The sequence below is a fragment of the Xenopus tropicalis genome, chromosome 3 (assembly GCF_000004195.4).
Source record: "Xenopus tropicalis strain Nigerian chromosome 3, UCB_Xtro_10.0, whole genome shotgun sequence".
Taxonomy (NCBI): Eukaryota; Metazoa; Chordata; class Amphibia; order Anura; family Pipidae; genus Xenopus; species Xenopus tropicalis.
The window spans coordinates 75,649,586-75,672,624 of NC_030679.2; the positions used below are offsets into that span (position 1 = coordinate 75,649,586).

Sequence of the window (23,039 nt, forward strand, 5' to 3'; positions counted from 1 at the left end):
TGTAACACAGGTTACCATGGGAGCACTACCGCTCTTTAGTCACTATTTCATTTATTTTTTACATTACTTCTCTTTCTATCACTGGAGTCTATGATTTATCAATGTCTGGCCTAAATTGTGACCATTGGGGAATTGCAGTTGATTGACGCACAGCTGCAGTTACACAACTGTTTAGGACACGTCACTCTACACACCTGAGGAGTACAAAAGAAATCCTATATCCCGCACATCTGTTGAGATATAAAGATAAAACCTTTCCCTTTAATTATACAGATGTTAATGCATGTGCAACTGCTTGTATTGGGTGAACTATCTGTTCTTTTATGTGTGCATCAAAGATTTCTTAATGCAGACAGAAAATGTCAGAGAGATTGGTGAAGTGTGGCTTCGAAAAGTGCATTTCTGTTTTCACAGAGGGCTGCACATATTTATGCTATTGTTACCAGCAGCCATCATTCACCTTCAATAAAATGTGTACCCAAAGCTTTCGACTTATATCAGACACAGAAAGAATGAACTGTAGACCAACGCAAATTGCCTGTAAGAACATCTTTAGTCAAATGTTATGTCTGGTTAACTACAAAAGGAGCATGACCCTCATTGAAGGGACTTTTCCCATTCAGTGACATCAGAAAAAGACCAATTACATAAAAAGATACATGTTTGAAGATGTCTGATCAGAAATTTGATTCATTTACTTATTTAGTGAATATGGAAGAAGTTAAATAAAAATATGTATTTTTTTTGCCATTTCTCAACTCCATGTTAAAGGAACAGTAACACCAAATAATGAAAGTGTATAAAAGTAACTAAAATATGATGTGCTGCTGCCCTGCACTGGTAAAAGTTGTGTGTTTACTTCAGAAAGTCTACTATAATTTATTTATAAATAAGCTGCTATGTAGCCATGGAGGCAGCCATTCAAAGGAGAAAAGGCACAGGCACATAGCAGATAACAGATAAAACACTATTGTATTCTACAGAACTTATCTGTTATCTGCTATGTAACCTGTGCCTTTTCTCCTTTTTTCCAGGTTAAATGGCTGCCCCCCTGGCTACACAGCAGCTTATTATATAAATTATAGTAGTGTTACTGTAGCAAACACACCAGTTTTACCAGTGCAGGGCAACAGTGCATTATATTTTTATTACTTTAAAGCTCTTTAATTTTTTGGTGTTACTATATCTGTCCATTGCTTTTCTTCTTTTAAACCTTTTTTTTCTTTCTTTCTTTCTTTCTTTGCTCATATATGTTTATCATTAATGATAATATTGTACAAACAATGTAAAGAGACATGAGCCAGTTTGTAAAAAAAATGTATTGCAAAATCAATAAAAAAATATGTTACAAAAAAAAAAATACTGCAAATCTACTTTTGTAGAAATATGCACTGGAGGAGCACAATTTGTTGACTGCAGCTTTCCAAATTCCCGAAGAAGAACTGAATTAAGATGCAATTCCAGACATTTACAATTCTGGCATGTAAGTTCATCAACTTTTTTTTTCACAAAAGTTAAAAATCAAGATTAAGTACTAACATCAGAGACTTGTTATTAACAGTTTAAAGCAGTTTAAAGTTTATATATATATATATATATATATATATATATATATATATAATATATACACACTATATATATATATTTATGTGAGAGAGTGTGTGTGAGTGTGTGAGAGAGAGTGTGAGCGTGAGAGAGAGTGAGAGAGAGAAAGCCAGTAAGCAGACCACCATTAGTGTGAGACATTACCTGTCAAAAGCTGAAAGCAAATTATAAATCAAATAATAAATCAAAATATTACTCAAAATCTATCCAGAAGCCAAAGTGTACAAAGAAAATCAATATAAACGATAAAATTCGTACCAAATTAAACAATAAGGTCCGGGTGTGGACACCCCGAACCTAGCACAAATATTTAGAGCCGAAGCTCGTGAAGTCCAATGGTAATCAGTTCCACTCACCCAGGTCCCGAGGTGGTCCGGGTGCTCAGGGCCCCGAACCCGTAGCCAAGGTAGTGATTCCAAAGTTCAAACGAAAGAAGCTCCAAGCACACCGGATTAAAAAGGGTAAAACTTCATCTTTATTAGTCCATTAGGATACAGGTACCTAACGCGTTTCGTGCGCGTGCGCACTTAGTCATAGGCATATGCCTATGACTAAGTGCGCACGCGCACGACACGCGTTAGGTACCTGTATCCTAATGGACTAATAAAGATGAAGTTTTACCCTTTTTAATCCGGTGTGCTTGGAGCTTCTTTCGTTTGAATTTTGAGACATTACCTGGGTGACAGTGCAAAGGTATAGTAGACATTTTCACAAGGAGTGACAGCACTCAGAGGAATTTGCACACAAGTAAGTAATAAAAAAAATAAATGAAAATGAGGTTGAATCCAGGGTTTCAGTTCCTGATGAAAGTTCCAGTCAGGAACTGAAACGTTGGATTGAATAAACCTCATTTTTATTTTTATTTTTGTTACTTTACTTTTGTGCAAATCCCAGTGAGTGCTGTAACAGCTTGCGAAAATATATATATATATATATATATATATATATGGACATTTGACATTATATATATACATGGACTATTGTTTATTTTGTATTTGTATAATGGATATTCAGAAGTGTATGTATAACTATTTTCTCTCTTTATGTTTCCTCTTGCTTCTGTGAAGATGGCGGGGTTTCCACCTTGCCAGTGGCAGTTGATGTAAGGGATGGAGTGATAATGCTTAGGGGCAGAGCTGTGGCATTTGGGGCAGAGTAGTGACATTGGAACAGGTGCTGATGTAACAGGTGGGCCTTGGGGTGAACTTCTGTCTAGGTTTCATATGGAGACCTGGAGCTGTCTGATAAAAGAACCTTACAGTTTTAATAAACCCTTATCAGCCATCGTCACAGACTTTTTTTGACCATAACTTTTTTTCATTGTAGAATGTAATAAAGGGGGTGAACCTTTATTAATATTAATAATTTGTATTAATTTACATTAATAACAAAAATTAATACATATGCAGGATCAATGATTAAACCTTCTGATAGACTGTTAGTGAGCAATAACTTACACGCACACAAGTAATAATAGAATTAAATAGATTTACTTATCTTAGTATGATTATAGTTACAAGCATAGCCAGTTCTGCACAATTCAGCACACTCGGGGAGCCCCACAACCTTTGGTGCAAGACCTTCAGGTTCCCGATAACCAAGCAATGATCCAAATGTCCCGGCACTCATTCAGGAGTCCTAGGTGAAGCTACTGACACATGGTGGAGGCTCCCTTTTATACCAGAGTTCTTAGCAAAAACCCCCAACACCAAGTGCTGACTTGTGCAATATTATGTACAAACTTCTAACTATACAATTTATTAGCTTTGTAGCAGGCCTTATTTGTTTCTCAAATAAGTTGTACATAGAGTATATTGTCTATCAGCTGTCTGTTTGTTTATTCCAAGGATATGTGCTGGGTAACAATACCTGTGTTTACTGTTTACCCAGCAATATACATCGAACAAAGACATTGTACCTTGAACATTGGACAATAGCTGTCCCAAAATCTGCTGCTTTTACTTGACTCAAACCTAAGATTTGATTCATATGTCAAAGCAGATGTATATATTGTAAATCATTATAAAATCAATAGAAAATCCACCGTGCTACATAGAATAATCCTCTTTCTAGGAGCTGAGTGGAAATTCCTAGTGGCATAAAGGCATAATCTGTTATGGTCTGACAAGTATATACAGGACTATAAATGAAATGCTCCATCAGGAACTACTCTATCAAGTTTTTAATGGCTTATACAGAGAGAAATACTATAAAATATTGGCAGCATAGGTGACAAAAGTATGGCTCAAATTAGTTTGATACAACAGTAATAAACTTACAAGTTTCAGATAGAATTAAATGTCTTCAGTTCTAGAATGGAGAATGATGGTAAAGGTATTATTTCTTGCTGTATTTATTACACTATTTCAACAGTGAATTTAGTTAACACTCTTTCAATTAAATAGGCAGAATAAACCTGAAGAATGTTAAGTAAGGTCATGTTAGCTGCCTTGCGAACAGTGTTTTAGTAAACTTAACATATCTTGGGAATAGCTTAGAAATCTTTTAGTATTTTAAAATCATCAACTAATTTTTATTCATTGTTTTTATTTTATAGGATGAGGGAGAATGTAAGCCTGGATGTTACTGTCCAGAGCCACTGGTTAGAAACTCTAATGGACATTGTATAGATCCTTCAGACTGTCCATGCAGTTTTGGAGGGAATGATTATGAAAATGGGAAACATTTACGATATTCCTGTAATGACTGGTAAGCATATCTTTTTTTTGTGTGCAGTATAAAGCAAGCCATAGACAGACCAATTGAAGCTGCTGTCCAGTCAGCAGATTATCTAGTCATGTGTGGGGCCCAGTCTCCAGTCAGCAGATTATCTAGTCATGTGTGGGGCCCTTGGGAGGTCCTGCCCATTGACAGGCTTAAAATTGGCCAGATATTGATTGGACAAGGAAAAACCCTACAGGTGAGGACTGGATTGGATTGTGGTCCTCTCACAATGGGTTCCCATAGACTCCCCATTATAATTCAGTAGTTGGCCTGGGACCCAAATGGTCAGATCATGCCAATTTGCCCCAGCATTATCCCATTATGGCCAAATCAGGTGATCTCACCAAACCATCATAAATGTTGTGAAAGGTGGCTACCGCGTGCCTTTTTAAGATGACTTTTTTTTAAGTTAAGTTTCTTGACGCTAAAAAATTTGCCAGCGGTGAATTTCGCAGTGGATCTGTACTGGTGAAAAATTTTGCTCATCACTACTGAAAATGTCACTTAAACAAACATAGATTTGTTGTCCTCAGGAGACAGTAAATACAGTACACTAAATCTAATGACTAGGAATTCATATGGTTAAAGGGATTCAGTGATTTATGGTGTCGATTTTATTATGAAAGGACACTGTGTTTTACCATCTAAAATGTTATTTTTAAAGCACTAAATGTTTATTTTTTTTTATTTGTAATATTGGTGTGTAGACAGTAACCTTAGGTCATTGTGCCAAATCCTGAGCTTTAGAAGAAGCCGGTACTTCACAATGCAACTGTTTCAGATAAGCTATTGTTTCTCCTACTCAAGTCAAGACCAGACGTAGGTGCTATTCCCATATCTACCACTAGGTGGGGCATGGAAGCATTTTTAGCAATGTGGGTATCAGGAAGCTGCTATCTTGCTCCCTTCCCATTATTCTGCTCATTGGCTGCTGGGAGGGAGGTGATATCACTCTAACTTGTAGTGCAGCAGTAAAGTGTGACTGAAGTTTATCAGAGCACAAGTCACATGGCTGAGGGCACTTGGGAAACTTAGATGGTGTCTAGTGCCATGTCAAATTTCAACATTTAAAATAAAAAAATTGGTTTGCTCTTTTGAAAAACCGATTTTAATGCGGGAATCTGCTGAAGGAGCACTATTAGCTGATGCATTTTGTAAAAAACATGTTTTCTCATGGCAGAACTTTTAACTTTCCCTATTGTTTGGAAGTTCTGTCCTTGATAATTTCCTCTACTCCTCACAGTCACAGTACCTGGTTGGGTTAGCATTCCCCACTGGCCTATGACTATATCCTGTAAGTAGAGATGTAGCGAACCTCACAAAAAAAGTTCGCGAACTTCTGCCAAAAAGTGCGAACTTTTGCGAACTTTGCGAACCCCATAGACTTCAATGAGAAGGCGAACTTTAAAACCTAGAAAAGTCATTTCTGGCCAGAAAACTGATTTTAAAGTTGTTTAAGGGTGCCACGACCTGGACAGTGGCATGCAGGAGGGGGATCAAGGGCAAAAATTTCTCTGAAAAATACGTTGTTACACAGCATTGCGTTTTGTTCTGTAAAGGGCAGAAATCACACTACATTTCTAAACTTGTGTAATAAACTGCTTTTACAAGGACTATTGGGTTACAGCAGATGAGATCAGCAGGAAAGCTGTCTCCAGCAGCTACATACAGAGCAGTAGAAAGTAGATTACTAGTCAGCAAAGCTACCTAAACTGTCCCTCAAACCCCTGCACAGCTCTCTCCCTATGCTAACTCAACAAGCACACACAGGCAGAATGTAAAATGGCTGCTGGGCTTCGGTTTATATATGGAAGGGAGTGGTCCGGGGGTGGTCCAGGAGGGAGAGCTGCCTGATTGGCTGCCATGTATCTGCTGGCTCTGGGGTGAGAGGTCAAAATTAGGCTCCAGCTAAGGCGAACCCAAAATTGCGAACATCGCTAAAAGTTCGTGAACTTGCGAACTTGCGAACACCCGATTTTCATGCGAATTAGTTCGCCGGCGAACAGTTCGCTACATCTCTACCTGTAAGCTTCAATATAGTGATCCTGGCTTTTTTTTCTCATAGACTCCAATAGCCGAAAAAAAAGTTGTGCATTAAAAAAAAGTTGTGTGGCAGCCCAGTATAACCAATGTGCTTCCAAGCTAAGCTAGATATTGTACTGGGCCAAGATAGGGTTACAGACCTGTGAATTTGCATATTCCCTGAACAAGTTATAGTATGAATAAGGCTTGTCTTGTTATCAACTGCTCTTTATTTGAAGGTATACAGTATATAAACCATGTGGGTTATACTTTTATGAATGAATTAGAATGTTGTTAGGAATTAGTTGTGAATTAGTTAGGAGGTCTGTATCATCTTTTCTTTTAAAATTTACTTTAATAGGTAAAGCTGGGTATTATTGTGCCAGCATTATATATTGACTGCTACTGCAAGGTGGACATGGTTGTCAACATTTATATGGCTATGCAAATATTGTTGCTGCAAATTAAATGAGATAAAGCATTTTAGGTATTGTTAGTTGTTTTTGTGGCTTAAGGGCCTGTTCCGTCATGCTTCTAAAATATCAATCCAGCCCTGTGAATTGTAACCTATTTTGTGCACATGTTTGTGTTTATATGAGTAACAGTTCCACTTTAACAAGCTTAGAGGGTTTGGCAAGTTAAACGGAGATGCAAACTTTACCTAGTCCCATTACCTGTAGCTAGTGGGAACCCCGCTGACCACTTAACCTGAACCTATGCAGAGTGAAAACTGAAAACTACCCCCAAAGACCCCTTGCTCTCTCCCTATTAACTATGGAGTAGAGAAATAAAGTGCGAATGTAGGAGTAAACCCGTAAACATTGCCATGTTATGCAGACACCTAGATTCCTCAAACATTTGGTAAATTAGCTTACACTCTATGGTAGTATGCAAACTAATGCACAAATGCACACTTTCATACAGAGTGTTAGTGAGTAAAGGGGCTTTCCATATATGAATTATTTTCTGTGTCTTAAAATAGCCTCACCTCCATACCCAATCCTAAACACTGATTTCTTACTTGGAATATATCCAAGAGTACTTTGTCACATGTTTATACTCATTTGCTTTGTTAACTCAGTGGAGGTATTTTGCATCAAAGTACATGAAAAATATTGTTTTTTTTTACAGTGTTTGCAATAAAGGTACATGGGATTGTACGAAAAACAAATGTAAAACACAGTGCGATATTTATGGTGATGGAGTGCTCCAGACTTTCGATAAATTGTGGTACAATTATGATGGTATCTGTCAGTATATACTTGTTCAGGTAAGCATCCCATGGAAAGTTTTGAAATAACCAAAATTGTATAATTAATCCCAAGAAAAATTGCATTCCCTTATTATGCATCATATTAATATAAACAATCTGAAATGGAAACTGATCATTATTCTTGGGCTAATATGTTTGGAAGTTTTACTATGGCTGAAGAAAGCATTGCCTGCTAACAAGTGCTACTTAGCATTAGTAGTAATGCTTACCTGCTCAACAGCTACTAATTTAATCATTTCTTAAAAATTCCTGCTTTATTGCAAAAAATAACATTTTTAATCTTGATTAACTCTGGGATCATTGGAAATAAAAAAAACTTGTGCAGGTGGATGCGATTACTGTATGTCTGAGGATCACAGAAAGACATCACTAGAGGTAATTTTTCTCAGTGAAAAACAAGCACTTACACCCCAGAAAATGCTGCACTCTGTTTCTGGTAAATCCTGCCCAGGGAGCAGAGTGCAGCAAAAGGTGCAGGCAAATTCTGTCCATACCACCTTCCATAGGGCAGGTAGTAATGACGGTAGTACTTGTGTGTCTTATAGATGTGCAGGTTAGGGGTTAAGGGGTGCCTCTCACATGTCCCTCTTGGCAGAGGGGATAAATGGAGTGAAGAGGCCTATGGCCAGTCTGTAAGAGCTGCATAGGTAGATTGGGTATTTTTTGCACTTCATTTTGCTTTGCAAGTAACCCCTACTGAATATTACTGTGAGGTAAAATATTGACTCATGAGCAACATGTTGCTCACCACCCCCTATGATGTTGCACCCAGTGGCCTCAAAGCAGGTCGTCATTCTTAAATTTCTAACTTGGAGGTATAAAGACCATGGGTACTTCTTGTCTAGTCTGCCTCTCCATATAGGGGCAAATGGCCAAGCTCTCTTATTATGCACATGTGTGACGTTGGATCGGAGGACCCATAGTATGTGCAGGCTTTGTTAGCCTGTACCCCTGATTGGAGAAACAATTTGGATGAGATAGTTGTCCTTTAAAGTACAACTTTTAGATGCAAACCACCATGTGTCTCTGCAATTTTAGTGTCATTGTGACCACGTTCTGATTTACATTGGGTGATATTGTGTCAGATTCATTCAAATGGGCTCAATAGGAGGTTTGTGTTTTTGGAAACCAGCCACAAATTGCGGTAAAAATTTTGTGAATTGTATTATATCTGGTGTGTGCTGTTAAAACAGCATTAGTGTATGATAATTTGAGAGGAATTAAAATCCTGAAATTACCACCATTATCAGGCAGAAGGTACCTCAAGTGCACCTCCATACAGTTTAGAAGAGGAGATAAGTGAGTTAAAATAGTGCTCAGCAGAACTATATAGAAGTCCTAAGAGTGTGTTTGGATGCACTTCCTTTGATTAATTGAATGTGCAATATTTGTGTCTATTTTAGTTTGCTTGTACTTGTGGCTTCCTTCATAAATTAGGTTTTAATTGTGTTAGAGGCCCATTTATCAACAGTTTGACTTTCATGGTTTAGGAGTTTTTTGAAACCAAGAATAAACTAATTTTTACTAAACCCATGAATGTCTAGCCGTTTATTAAAAGATCCAAATTAAATAAGCACAAATGAATTAAAAGGCAGAATTAAATTAAAAGAAAACCCAAACCCTTAATTTTTCATGGTTTCTACGTTTTCCACAAATCTTCGTTAACTTACAAATGAAAAAAAAAACCCTGAAAACCTCTAAAACCATGAATTAACTAAAGATACTGACCAGAAGGGTCTACTAATGTGGTTTGTGCATGTAGATAATAATTGTTTTCTATTGGTAGATGTATAGATGTATGTATCAGTGTATATAGATTCAGGGACGGACTGGGCCCAGACACAACCCTTGCAGCGCTCCCCCTGCCCAACCGCTCCTGCTCTGACGCGTTAAATTTATACGCTCAGGGGAGGACGTTGGGTGGGGGGGCCTGCAAGGGGAGTTAGGGGGCCCTTTGGGGGGGGGTGCGGGCACCTGCAGGGCCCCTGGGGCGGGAGCCCCGGTGGGCCCTTCACCCCCCAGTCCGACCCTGTATAGACTGCAATCTGACATTTCATCTAAAATATGTATAAAAAATCCTAAACTTGCATTGGGTATAACCTACATGTACTAGTAAGCCAAGACGGCAGGTTTATCCATTAAGAGATATCGTATACAATGGATTATTTTAAAGCTTTCATTTAATAGCACTGGCTCAGGAAAAAACCCAAGTGATATGGCATTTTTTTGTTACAGAATCAGAATAATACAGTAAAAACATCACCAAACAGCTTTTTTTGTTTTATTATAATTGTTACCTATGTATTTATTTTTTCAGGATAATTGCAATCAGGCTAAAGGGACGTTTACAATTTCTGTACAAAGTGTTGCTTGCTGTCAGGATGGACTTACCTGTGCACGGAAAGCTTTAATTTCTATTCAGGTAAACCTTTTTTGTGAAATAATTTCTATAGCGGTTTAACAGTAGAAATGATGGTCCAAGTTACTAATATGTTTTTTATCTGTAGAATACAAATATTATCCTTCAAGATGGTCAAGTGAAAACTGAAAATTTAGGGAACCATTCAGTCAACAATTCTGGTAATCCTTATTCAATATATGAAGTTGGACTGTTCAAGGTAGTCGAATTAGCATTTGGCATCACTGTACTTTGGGATGGAAACACTAGGGTTTCAATCATCGCTAACCCAGAATGGCATGTAAGTAATTTACCATGGTTTAACAAATATAGGGCTACTTTCTGATGTATTGAAATTGATATTATGTGGATGTTGAACGTTAGCCTATAAATGCCCTTAATGTATTATATCCATAAAATATTGAAACTTTTTATAGAGGAAAATACATGTAATTGTAACTGCCCAATGAATTAGCTGAGAAATAATTAGCTGAGAAATAATATTTTTAATCTTAACCTTTTAGTTTAGTAAAAAAAAAAAAGCTTTAGCCTAACTGAAATGAATGTTCACCCTATTGTAAATTATGTTATCTTAAAGTATGAGATGAAGACTGAGGGCTTTTATACAGGTAATGGAACTCAGAGGTAACTCCTAATATCCTCATAATTTACAATAGCATCAAATAACACACGAAAACAGTCTTCGTGATTTAAATAACGCAAACAGCATAGCGTCTAAATTAACGCAAATATCCTTTTAGTGAATTGTGCGTTAAGACGCGAAAAATAAGACGCGATAAAAATTTTAACGCATGCTATAAATAGCGCTCGTTTTATCGCACTTTAGTGAATCAACCCTAATATTTGTATGTATGTATGTATAACTTTATTTATAAAGCGCCACAAGGGTACGCAGCGCTGTACAATCTTACAATATACAGAATTACACACAGGGAGGACAAGTGTTATAATAAATACAATAAATAAGTATAAATACACAGGAAATAAGTGCCATGTGGTATGAGACACAGTAGGAAGAAGGTCCCTGCCCCTTAGAGCTTACAGGCTAAGTGGTTGGGTAACATACAGGCACAAATTGGAAGGTAAGAGTGCACAAGCTATGTGCACAAAGTCATGTGACACAAATGACATTGATAAGCCCAGTATTGACTGATGATATCACTAAACACTTTTAGATGTAAGGATATGTACTGTATTAGGATATTCATGGAACTTGTGTATATAATACAAGTCCTGTAAATTGTATTCATTTATATGTTTCTTCACAGTTTTGTGCTGAAACAAGAAACAACCTTCCCTAAACTGATTCCAAAAAATAAGGCATGTCAAGAATGCAATGTTATGTTATATAGCTTTAAGGTTTGCTTTCTATAGAACTACTGTAGGTTTCCTAGTGCAAATCATAAAAACAGCCCAATACTATTTTTTTTCTCCACCAGTGTTAAGTATTCAGGCAGATAATGTTGTCCTGGTATCTACCAAACCCAGACTGCCAGAGTTAAATGTAATTAATGACTCCAGAGGACACTTTTCCACTGCTGTGATTTTATACCACTTTCGGTTGATACCTGGCATTGCACATGGTGTCCTATTAATAGCTATTGTGCTGACAACCTCTCTAATTCTGGGGTCCCTAGGCAAATGTCCTTTCATGTTCTACCCTAAAACTAACCCTGCTAATGACAGTATATTTCCCACCAGATATTTTCACAAACATCAAATTTTCCATTTCCTGTTCCTGGCCCTCAGTTCTACTTCCCCACAATGTATCTGTCTAAATAAGCTTATTTCATTTTTTTTCTTTTCAATATATTTTTGTTGATTTTTACAGAGGTAAACATTTTTCTTTACATTATTATGTTCATTAATTTTGAACAGCTAAATAAAAAGGGATTAACAATTACTGTACGTAAAAATAAACACAAATAAAGTATAATAAAAACCAAATTGTGTTCGACTTGTGCTAAATGATCCCATGTACATTTCCTTTCCATCGTGGGTTGAGTAGTACCATATGGTTTCTTGGGCTTAAATATGTGCCTCTTTTTTTTTTTTAAAGAGAGGGAACTATTTGATAGTGTACTTTGGTTAGGTTGCCAGTGGTTGCCATTTAGGTTCTAAAGCCGTATCCAAAAGTGAACAGCCTTAGGGCAGGTCCACCATACGTGGAGCATTACCTCGGGAGTAAATAACCCTCTAAAACAATTTCCCTCAGTACCAGGATACATTTTTGCTAAGTGGGTCAGGGTTCGGTACCAGAGCAATAAAACATTATATTCTGCTTCAAGTAAAACCGTATTTATAGAACACTTTCTGAGATTATTCCAAATTTGTAACCTTTTTTTTTCTGTAAAGTTTGTCCCGAATTCTGTTTCATCATACCATTTTTTATACCACCATTCATAAAAAGATGACATTATGGGGCACATGTACGAGTACAATTTGCGAATGTGCGTTAATTTTGCAAAAAGTCGCACTTGGACAAAAATATTGTGGTACAATCCAAAGTTACGAAATGTTTGTATCCGAACGATCGTAAATGGAGTGAAAACCTTTCTGAATTTGAACCTTTAGAGCATGATTTTGGAAGCCTCCCATAGGACTCAATGACACTCTGCAGCTCCAACCTGGCCAAAGGAAAGCCACAATACAGAATCTTGAATGAATCCAAAACTTTTGTACTCATTGCAACAAATACGATTTTGTCGCACAAATTGTCTCAAAGTATGAAAAAGTTGCGCAAATTAACGAAAATATCGCAGAAAATACGCAAAAGTTGTAAACTTTAGAAAAAAATAAAACATTTTTGTAATCTGACCTGTCGTACTTTAATGAATGTGCCCCTATATCTTCATTATATGATTATGATCAACATGAAGTAAAAAGTGCAGGATCTTATAAGCCCTATACCTTTCAGATAGAGGAGAGAAAAGTTCTCAGTCATTGCTTCTGAGTATCATATCCTCTATGGATAAGTAGTGATCTTACTCAGGTGAAACCCTTTTGCTTCCACCAAGAATAAAGGATTTCCCAGTATGGGGTGGCTGGTGTGTGAGTCATAAATAATTGTATTTGTGAGGTCACCTTGTCCCAAATTGAAAGAGAATAAGAAAGGCATTTTCTACCTGATATTTCCTTTTTCTTTTTTGGGATCCAGAAATAGGAGGAGGGAACCTACAGTACAGAGAATTTTATTATAATAGGCTATATAATCGGACTTTCTAACCATTTTGTGTTTCCAACTGCATTGATTTTCTCCAGCTCTAACAACATTTCTAAAATGGAAAATATGGGGATTAACAGGGCATTTTTATCAAAAATTAATTTTCTTATTTGTATTTTAGTGTGCAATAGTTATTATACACATATGTAATACAGAATGCTATATCTGTTAAGATATGACTGTGTTGATTTCTTAAAGAAAAGGTTTTTTTTTAACAAATTGCTCTTTGCAAAATAGGGAAAACTGTGTGGTCTTTGTGGAAATAACAATGAAGACCTGAAAGATGAATTTATGGCTAAAGATGGATCTGTTTCACCTTCAAAAGGGAAATTTGCAAATACCTGGAAGACTGACCAATCTTGCCAAGACACAGATGTGCAGACGAGCCCATGTGATCGCAATTATTACTGTAAACCATGGGCTCTAAAAAAATGTCAGATCATTAAGGGAAATGCCTTTAAAGACTGTCACAACAAGGTAAATGTCACACCTATTTGAAAAAGTAACTATGTACACATCAATAGGTATCCTGTAGAACTGCTTGCACTTCAAACAAAATACCGTATATACTCGAGTATAAGCCGATCCGAATATAAGCCGAGGTACCTAATTTTACCTAAGAAAACTGGAAAAACTTATTGACTCGAGTATAAGCCTAGGGTGGGAAATGCAGCAGCTACTGCTAAGTTTCAATAATCAAATAAATAATTAAAGGACACTCAGCGTGACCCCCTGTGAACTCTTCATAAATATATCATGTTGGCAGCTGCAGATTAGGGAAAGGTGATTAGGGAAAGGTGGATGGAGGACCCTTTGCCCCCCCCCTTGCCTTGTGCTGTGTGCGTGTCCCATCGTATAAAGACTCACTGGTATTCGTTGCGTGCACCCACCCCCACCCCCCCGTTGACTAGAGCATCCACTCCTGCCAAAAAGCCCTTTGCATAGTATCGCGCATGGTACTGTTCCTGCTAGATCACCAAACACAAGACATAAAAGTCATTAAAAGCTACTGTGCATTTCAGCTGACATAGAAGGGTTTATCTGGGGGTCTATTAGTTTGGTACTTCAGGTGTGGGAGCTCTGTTCTTTCCTATCTCTTGTGGATTACTTTAAGTAGTGCCCCAGTAGACATTTATTTATATAGGAGAGTAGTCATGTAAGAATCTGATTAGCAAGTGAGTGCAAAATGAAAATCTTGTAAAGAAAGTGAGATCTAAATAAACATGACATTACGGTGTAAGATAGTAGAAAGACTTATACAAAATAAAAGCTTTTTAAGTTGCTGACACAATAGAAAATACAGGTGTATAGTGCAAAAGTATATAAAGAGCAAGACACAGCTGTACATGTTACTTTGCTCACAACAGTCATATGAGTATGTCCTAGGGCTGTACCTTTAATGTCGTTAGGTTTCCTCGACATATACTCTCTTCATTTCTTTGAGCTGGATTTGGCATTCGTTGCGCACCCCCCCCCCCCACCGTGGATGCACGCACTCACGGATGTCCCGGTGGGGGGCAAACGTATGCAAGTGAGTTACATCTCACTGAAGTTACATGTTTATTACATCAAATACATATACTTGTGTATCAGCCGAGGGTGACTTTATCAGCACATTTTTGGTGCTGAAAAACTCGGCTTTTACTCGAGTATATACGGTAGCTGCTTAAATGGTCACTTTTCACTTTTTTGCTGTCAAAGTGTAATTCCTGTATTTTAAAGTGAGGTAGTGTCATCTCAGTCTAAAATACATGACACAGACCTGTCAGCTTCTTTCATGCTGCAGCTTCTGATACAGGTAGTTTTGCTCTATAACTACAATTCCTGGTACAGCTGTCAGGACTGGGGGGTGAATTTTGAAATACCCACCATCCATCCTATCTAATCTCTATGCAGCTATAATGGGGCTCATACAATCTGGACCAGAAGATGCTGGAGCATGAAAGGAACATGTTAAGAATGCTGAAGATGTATGGCACATAAGGAAGAGAAAATGGCAGATGGGAGATTGGGAAAGAGGGAGAAATGCCTTATATTAAAAACACAGAAAGGAGAAGATAATAAGACATGGGTAGATGGGGAAAGAGGGATAATAGCTACACTACGTATATACACTACATGTTGACAAATACTATAGATCTTCATGATTTTTAAAGCATAGGTGGGGGTTGCTAGGGCTAAATTACTCTAAAAATATGGCAGCAGTTAGGAGCTCAGAATGCAATTATCTGGAATGCTTTTGGGCAGGGGCACGCTGAGCAAATCATCTGCTTTCCCCATTGGCAGGCATGGTTTTGGCCTGTGCGGAACTATGGTAAGCACTTTTTGGTGCGAAAATTGGGCTACACTTAAGGCTAAGGACCCACAGAGGCAAGCAAGCAAATGATCTACTCAGTGTGCCCCTGCCCTAAGGGCTTGGGATTTCCAGAAAAGATAATTAGGGTTACTGAAAACATTTAAACATTAGGTCACCAACATGGGTTTAATTCTATGTTTACTACGGGGTATTGTTTTACTTTTTAAAGACAAAAGCAATTCCTTAAAAATAAACATTGTTTGCTTAAATAAGGCTCTATGAAAATTCATTCAAGTTATTTGAGTCATAATACAAATACTTTATTTATTTTTCCTATTTTTGTTTTGGGTCCCCAGAAGAATATAAAATTACTGTTTAACTGTATAAATTTGCATAACAGACTGAAGATTTCACATGGGAACTATTAGTTTCTGTCCTATTAATTAAAATCTCAATATTGCATAATTAAGTGGTGCTATGTATATTTCAGTATAATAATTATTATAAAATTGCACCTAATCATTTTTAAATAAATTTTTATATGATTTATCTTATCTCCCCCTAAGTCTCTTAAATGCAATACTTTTTGTAATTTTGTAAATCACAGAGGATTTAGAGTAAAAGAAGATTAATTTTAAATAGAATTATTAGATGCTACAATGACTAACAAGAAATAAGCATGCAAGAAAAAATGTTTGTTTTTTTTTCTAAAATATTTTGGAACATTTGTCTACTTACTACATTTTTAAAATTTCCAGTGCAGAAAACATTACTATATTTTTAGGATACAGCTCTTTATATGATATTATGTAATGTAAATGTCAAGTTTTTATTGTGTTATATCTTTTAAAATACTTCCTTTTTTAGGTTCCTTCAGAACCATTTTATCAAGCATGTATGAGAGAAGCCTGTGCGTGTGATGTGGAAGGAAAGTATTTTGGCTTTTGTACCAGTGTGGCAATGTATGCTGAAGCTTGCAGCCGAGCAGGTGTATGTGTTCAATGGCGTACCCCTGAAGTTTGTCGTGAGTATTACTAATTAGCCTCTATTTAAAAAAATACTTCAGAGATCTCAAAAGCCAAGTGTTTGAGGTCATTCAACCCTGTCACACTTTTTTGTTTTACTACTGGTTTACACCTAGGCACTTTTAGATGGGCTACATCTTATTTAACCCTTTAACTATCAAGCACATACATTGTACAGGGTGGCAGAAAAAGGCTCTATCTGCCAAGCACATACTGCATACTTTCTTGGGCAGTTAGAGGTGGCACATGCCTCCTCTGCAGAAAGTCAGGAGCAATGACAGCTCCCTGGGCTACGAGCCAGGGGGGCTGTCATGCCGGTCCTGCAATATGATCGTCTCAGGACTGACCTCCAAGCAGCAGACGTCCCCCCCAGTGCTGCCCACTCTGCAGGCACGGCCCTCCAGGATGACCCAAGTGATCCTTGCATCCCTCCTGCTCCAGAACAAGTAAGTGACATTTATTTGCTCTATTACATACACTTACATACATTTACACACAAATACAGCACCCAATTTAGCACATTTCTTTTGCATTTTTTTGTTTTGCACACTTACATACACAAATTTTAGATGTGTATACACATGTATACACAAACACTTTTTTTTTATACTTATACATTTTACCTTTTTGCCTTTTGTTTTTCCTCTAAACACTATTTATTTTGGCAGCGTGACTATTGGGTCAGGTATTTTGACCACTAATTACACTGTCATATGACTTATTTTATTTAATTGATTTGCACAATTTTTGTGGTTTTATTGCATTTTTATCCCTGCATTATTGCTCCTGACCTGTTTTGTAGCATAGCTTTGCCATTTGATACTGTGGTGTAGAAAGATGTTTTAACCTATTTTGAATTTATCAGAATGTGTACTTTCCAAAAATATCTGGTTTTCTGGGGCCCCCTGTACAATTAGAGGATCTTACAGTACATAATTTGCTCTCAGGAGGATCTGTTTGCAAAAGCTGTGTTGGAAGGTTAAAAATTTCATATGCTCTATTTTATTTTTGGGGTCTGTATGTACCACATACTTTGGTAAATCTATGCATATTGGGCATCAAACTGTTCAGTAGCCCTCTGACATTCATATTTGCCTTTGTATGTAAGACATTGGTGAGATAAATGCGTCAGATTGCAACATTTTTAGGCCATTTTCAGAAATATCATAAAAATCTTTATCCATGTTGGATTTGTCAGAATTAGCGTTGAGCGAATCTATTCTGTTTAGCTTCTCTGAAAGATGCGCAAAACAACAGGAAAATTTGTGAAACATTTTTTTTGCCGCACAGCGATTTTTTTTTCCTCCCCAAATTTTTGCGTAACAAAAAGTTTTGCGAAACAATTCGCCAGTGCAGAAATGCAGGTATTCCATGCCTGGTGAAAAAATTCAGTCATCACTAGTCAGAATGTGTATTTTCCAAAAATATATGGTTTCTGTACAGTTAGTCTTACAACACATAATATGCAGTCATGGGACTCCTTTTGCAGAAACTGAGTTGGCAGCCAAGAAAATTCATATGCACTATTTTTTGGGGGGGTCTGTACACAACTTTGGTATATATCTGCATATTTGGCATCAAACTGGTGTTCATATTTGGGTTTGATATGCCTTTGTATGTAAGATATTATGCAAGATAAATTTGGCAAATTACAAAATTGTTAGAAAATTTTCAGAAAAGTCCTAAAAAATTAAATTAGTTTTTTCATGGTTTTAAACAAATATATCAGAAAAAAGTAGTTTTAGTTAATCCCCCTAAAATCAGCACTCTTACAGGATTCAGATTTGGACAGATTTTCTTTAGGGCTGATTTATTAATATTCAAGATATGTTGTTGGATCAGTATTCAACTGAATTTTAAAAGTATAGTTTCTTCACATTTTAGTTATGATAATAAGAGTGTGTATTTTGATAAGAGATTAAAGGAGATATATACCAGTTCTTATATATGTTAGATATGTTTTATTCTGTGCATGTGCACTTCCTTCTAATATTCTATATTTTGAAACAGGTATTAAGTAGATTTTTTCCAGGAAGATGCCAGTGATAAAGTAATAAGAAGCTTTGCTGTGCACTTTTTTGCACAATGTGTCATTGTTTTGTCTATTGTGTAGTACTCACAAATATATCCCCTATTAACTAAAACATTACATTTTTGGCATGCAGACTTTGCCAGTGTAAGAGCATTTCTGCAAAGGCTTTTCATGGGCTTAAACACAGAAGGAATATCTTTAAAGTGTTGCTTAACAAGTATACAGGTCAGTATATTCCCATTGTAAGCAAGGAAAGATATTGCAAGAAAAAAAAAAGGTAAGAAAAAAAAAAAAGTGCTTGTAAAGCATTAAAGTTAGCTGGGACAGCAGAAACTTTCATCAGGCATGCTAAAATAGAGATGGAAAAGAGCAAGCAGTAAAAGGAATCCAAAATTATTTTTGAAATGTGTAACTAGTAAAAAAAAAAAAGAAGGGGTGGGACCCTTATTATCGGGGGGGGGGGGGGCAATTTGTTGATGAGAACAGGGAAAAGCAGAAATTCTGAACTCTTATTTGTTATCAGTCTACACAACTGAGTAGCCAGCTAATCAAGGCTTTCTTTTTAATAGACCCAATTCTAGTAATATAATTAAAAAGTAATATAACTACTGGAGCATGGGTCACTCAGGAGGAAATTCAAAAGAGACATGTAAAGGTAAACAAAGGCCCAGGACCTGATAATATTCATTGCAAGGTATTAAACAAGTTTAGCTCTGTGATTGCCAAACCTTTTCACTTAAGTTTTCAGGATTCAGTGAGGTGTGGCATGGTGTCAAGGGACTGGCGAATTGCTAATGTGGTTCCGTTATTCAAAAAGGGATTCTGTTCTCAGTCTGAAAACTATAGGCCTAGTCATCAGTGGTAGAAAAGCTTTTAGTTTGTGCCAACATGGTTTTATGCGTAACAGATCTTGCCAGACTAATTTAATTGCCTTTTATGAGGAGGTGAGCCGGGACCTTGGCACTGGAATGGCAGTGGATGTCATCTGCTTGGACTAAACCATTTGATACAGTACCCCACAGAAAGTTAATGACAAAATTAAGGAATATTGGCCTGGAACATAATATTTATACTTGGATAGAGAACTGGCTGAAGGATAAATTATTTTTGCTGATGATACTGAGTTATGCAAAATTGACAAAATTGACAAAATTGGAAAACTGGGCAACAAAATGAAAAATGAGGTTCAGAGTTGAAAAGTGCAAAGTTAAGAACATTGGTAGAAATAATATAAATGTCATTTATACAATAAATTGTAATGTTTTGGGGGATCCTTAACTGAAAGGGATCTGGGGATTCTTGTAGATAACAAGTTGTCTAATTCCAGGCAGTGTCATTCAGTGGCTACTAAAGCAAATAAAGTGCTGTTTTGCATAAAATAGGTAAGTGACTCAAGGGTAAAAACATAATTTTGCCTCTTTAAAAGTGTGTGGTAAGGCCTCGTCTTGAGTATGCAGTGTAGTTTTGAGCTCCAGTCCTTAAAGATATTCATTTTGTGTGTTGAACATAATTTGGCAGCTTTCCTATGTTTATGTATTCCTGTGTAGAAAATGCTCTAGGAATTTTATTTAATAAAGACCAGTGTTCTGCATTTGGTTGTTAAATGGTAAATACTTACAGTACTAACAGTTTTGCATTTACGTTTGAACCACAGTTTTAGAATTAAATATATTTTTCAATTTGCTGGTAACCACATTTATTGCTATTGTTTAGACACTTGACAATAAAACTGATTTGGAAAGCCTGTTTCCAAACCAATTTAAAGGAATACTATCATGGGAAACCTCTTTATTTTCAAAACACATCAGTTAATAGAGTTTCTCAAGCAAAATCCTGCATTGAAATACATTTTTCATAAAATGTATATATGCTCAGGGTGCGACAACCATGTGACCTGTGGTCTGATAAACTTCAGTCACACTTTACTGCTGAGCCTCAAGTTGGAGTGATATCAAACCCCTCCCAGCAGCTGATAAGCAGAACAATGGGAAGGTAGCAAGATAGCAGCTCAGAATAGCACTCAGTAGTAAGAAATCCAAGGCCAGCTTGCGACTCCTCCAGTTACATGAGAGTAGGAGAAACAATAGGTTACCTGAAAACAGTTCTAATGTGTAGCGCTGGCTCCCTCTGAAAGCTTAGACTCGGATACAATGCATTGAGATAGCTGCCTGCACAATACATTTGTTGGTTCAAGAATTACATTTTAAATAGTAGAGTAAATTATTTGCTATGTAAACAGTTTTTTATTAGAAATAAAAAGTGTTCCATAAAAATCTATGATTCCCTTTAACTAACAGTGGGTTTTTCATTTATTTTTGGACAGTACATATTCCCACAAATTCCAGAATGGTTAAGTACTTCTACCCAAATGCCTTGCTAAAATGTGTGTTTTATACAATTTTAAAAAATTCTGAAAAATTATCGGAAAGCTTGCATTTTACAGAATCTTATCTTCACATCGCTGGGTACCAAGATCAAACTTTTGATGCCCAGTATTCACAAGATTATCAAATTATGTAGCATGTAGAGACCCAATAAAATACACACAAATTGTTAAGATCTTTTACCATTTAATTTATTTTAACAACTCAATACAAGCTGGTAAAGATAATATGTAGCAGTGAGCGACTCTGTCACAAAAAGCTGAAAAATTAGCATAATGCATTGATGTAAATAAGAGTTCCTTTTAGTGGCTACCGCGTAACTTTTTTTTGGGCGGGGGGGGGGAATTGTTTTTTTCTTCAGTAAAATAGTAAATGGCCATTGTTTCTTAAAGTGATACTGACACGAAAAAACAACTTTTTAAAATATGAATCTACATAAAAAGTTGCCTATAGCTTGTGTTGATAATTTTTTGCTGCTAGGTTTGCTTTTGTAAAGTAATTGTTACTTGAAATCCCAAAACCAGACTGTTTTGCCAGCCTGACTGTCCCTTCTCAGCCTGTCAGTTATAGCTTCTAATGCTAACGGCCTCCTGCTGGACAAATATGGCAGCCCCCTTATAGAGGAACATGGGGGATCAGATAGGGAATGTAAAAGCTTGGACAAATACCTTTATGGCAAAATTATAAATAGCACGCAAAGACAATGTTATGACAGATGTAAAAAATGTTTTATTTCTGGTGTCAGTATCTCTTTAAGTTCAAGTCAATGGATTTTGGTTTTTGGTTTTTTTTTGCAGCAAATGCGTGACTTATTTTGTGCAACTTTTTTTCTCTATCCAAATGCATTAAAGTCAATGGGTATTTTTTCTCAAGTTTTTGCTCTCTTCAAATACATTAACCCTTCAAGTGCTTGCAGAAAATGTTTGTAAACATTCTGTGCTCTCTCATTTTAAGTAGGAAAACTATATATCTTTTTTTTCAGGAAAACCTGAAATTTAAAAATCTGGCTGAGTTTTTGTGTATTTCCACTTCTGGAACAAGATTTAGGGCTCTAAATAAAAAAAGATATTTTTCATGATATAGGGATTTATACCAAAAACATATTTTAGTTTATGGACACAAATTCAACTGATTCGGAAAGCGTCATGTCTGCCGAAAATTCCAATACCTGATATGTATAGTTTTATTGAGATTTTTGACTTCTATAGATCAAAAATTCCAAGCAGTAAATTATCAAATTTTCCAAGCATTACAGCGAAATACAGCATACTTTAGATTCCAAAACCAAAACTCCTGGAACATTAGGTTTACCCCCCAAAACCAGATATGTTTTTGGAAAGTACGCATTCTGGTGAATTCAAAATGGGCACCCATGTATTTCTACTCCAAAGTACATAGTCTCAATGCTTTCCCAAAATTGTCGGTTTTGATAAATACCTGAAAATTGCATCAAACCTTCCACTTTTCAAGCACCTTATCTCCCACATAGGATTAGGTATCAAGAAAAAACATCCTAAATATGAAAGCTAAGTATCCACTGAATAGTTTGATGCCCATTGTGCATAGGATTACTAAAGTCCCCAAAAGGAAGTTAGTGCATACAAATTGACCCAGAGATCTCTTTAGCTACTGAAAATTCAACACATTTACTGCATTTGTGTTGGGTAAAAACACAAAAAATATGTTTATGCCCCCAAAAACCAAATGTTTTTAGAAAGTACACTTTCTGGTGAATTCAAAATGGGCAAAATAGTCACAATGCTTTCCAAAATTTGGCGATTTTGATGAAATACCTGAAAATCACATAAAACCTTCCACTTTCAAGAACCTTATCTCCCACATAACATTGGGTACTAAGGAAAAATATCCTAAATATGAAAGCCAAGGGTTCACTGAACAGTTTGATGCCCATTGTACATAGGATCACCAATGTGTCTGGCTTTTAGACCCCAAAAGGTAGTTAGTGCATACATATTTCATGGAATATAAAATAGGTGGTGTATTTTTTGGCAAAGCACCAAACAGCAAAGCTAAGC

General features: G+C 36.5%; 1 protein-coding gene across 1 annotated transcript in view; it reads left to right on the forward strand.

Annotated features, from left to right (window-relative positions):
- muc19 (mucin 19, oligomeric) overlaps window positions 1-23,039 on the forward strand; it is a 107,861-nt gene that overhangs the window by 56,418 nt on the left and 28,404 nt on the right. Inside the window, exons 19-25 of the mRNA XM_031898207.1 lie at window positions 1,383-1,483; window positions 4,163-4,314; window positions 7,483-7,621; window positions 9,942-10,046; window positions 10,132-10,323; window positions 13,504-13,743; window positions 16,430-16,586. Coding sequence (XP_031754067.1) covers window positions 1,383-1,483; window positions 4,163-4,314; window positions 7,483-7,621; window positions 9,942-10,046; window positions 10,132-10,323; window positions 13,504-13,743; window positions 16,430-16,586 — 1,086 coding nt within the window. The remainder of the gene's footprint in view (window positions 1-1,382; window positions 1,484-4,162; window positions 4,315-7,482; window positions 7,622-9,941; window positions 10,047-10,131; window positions 10,324-13,503; window positions 13,744-16,429; window positions 16,587-23,039) is intronic.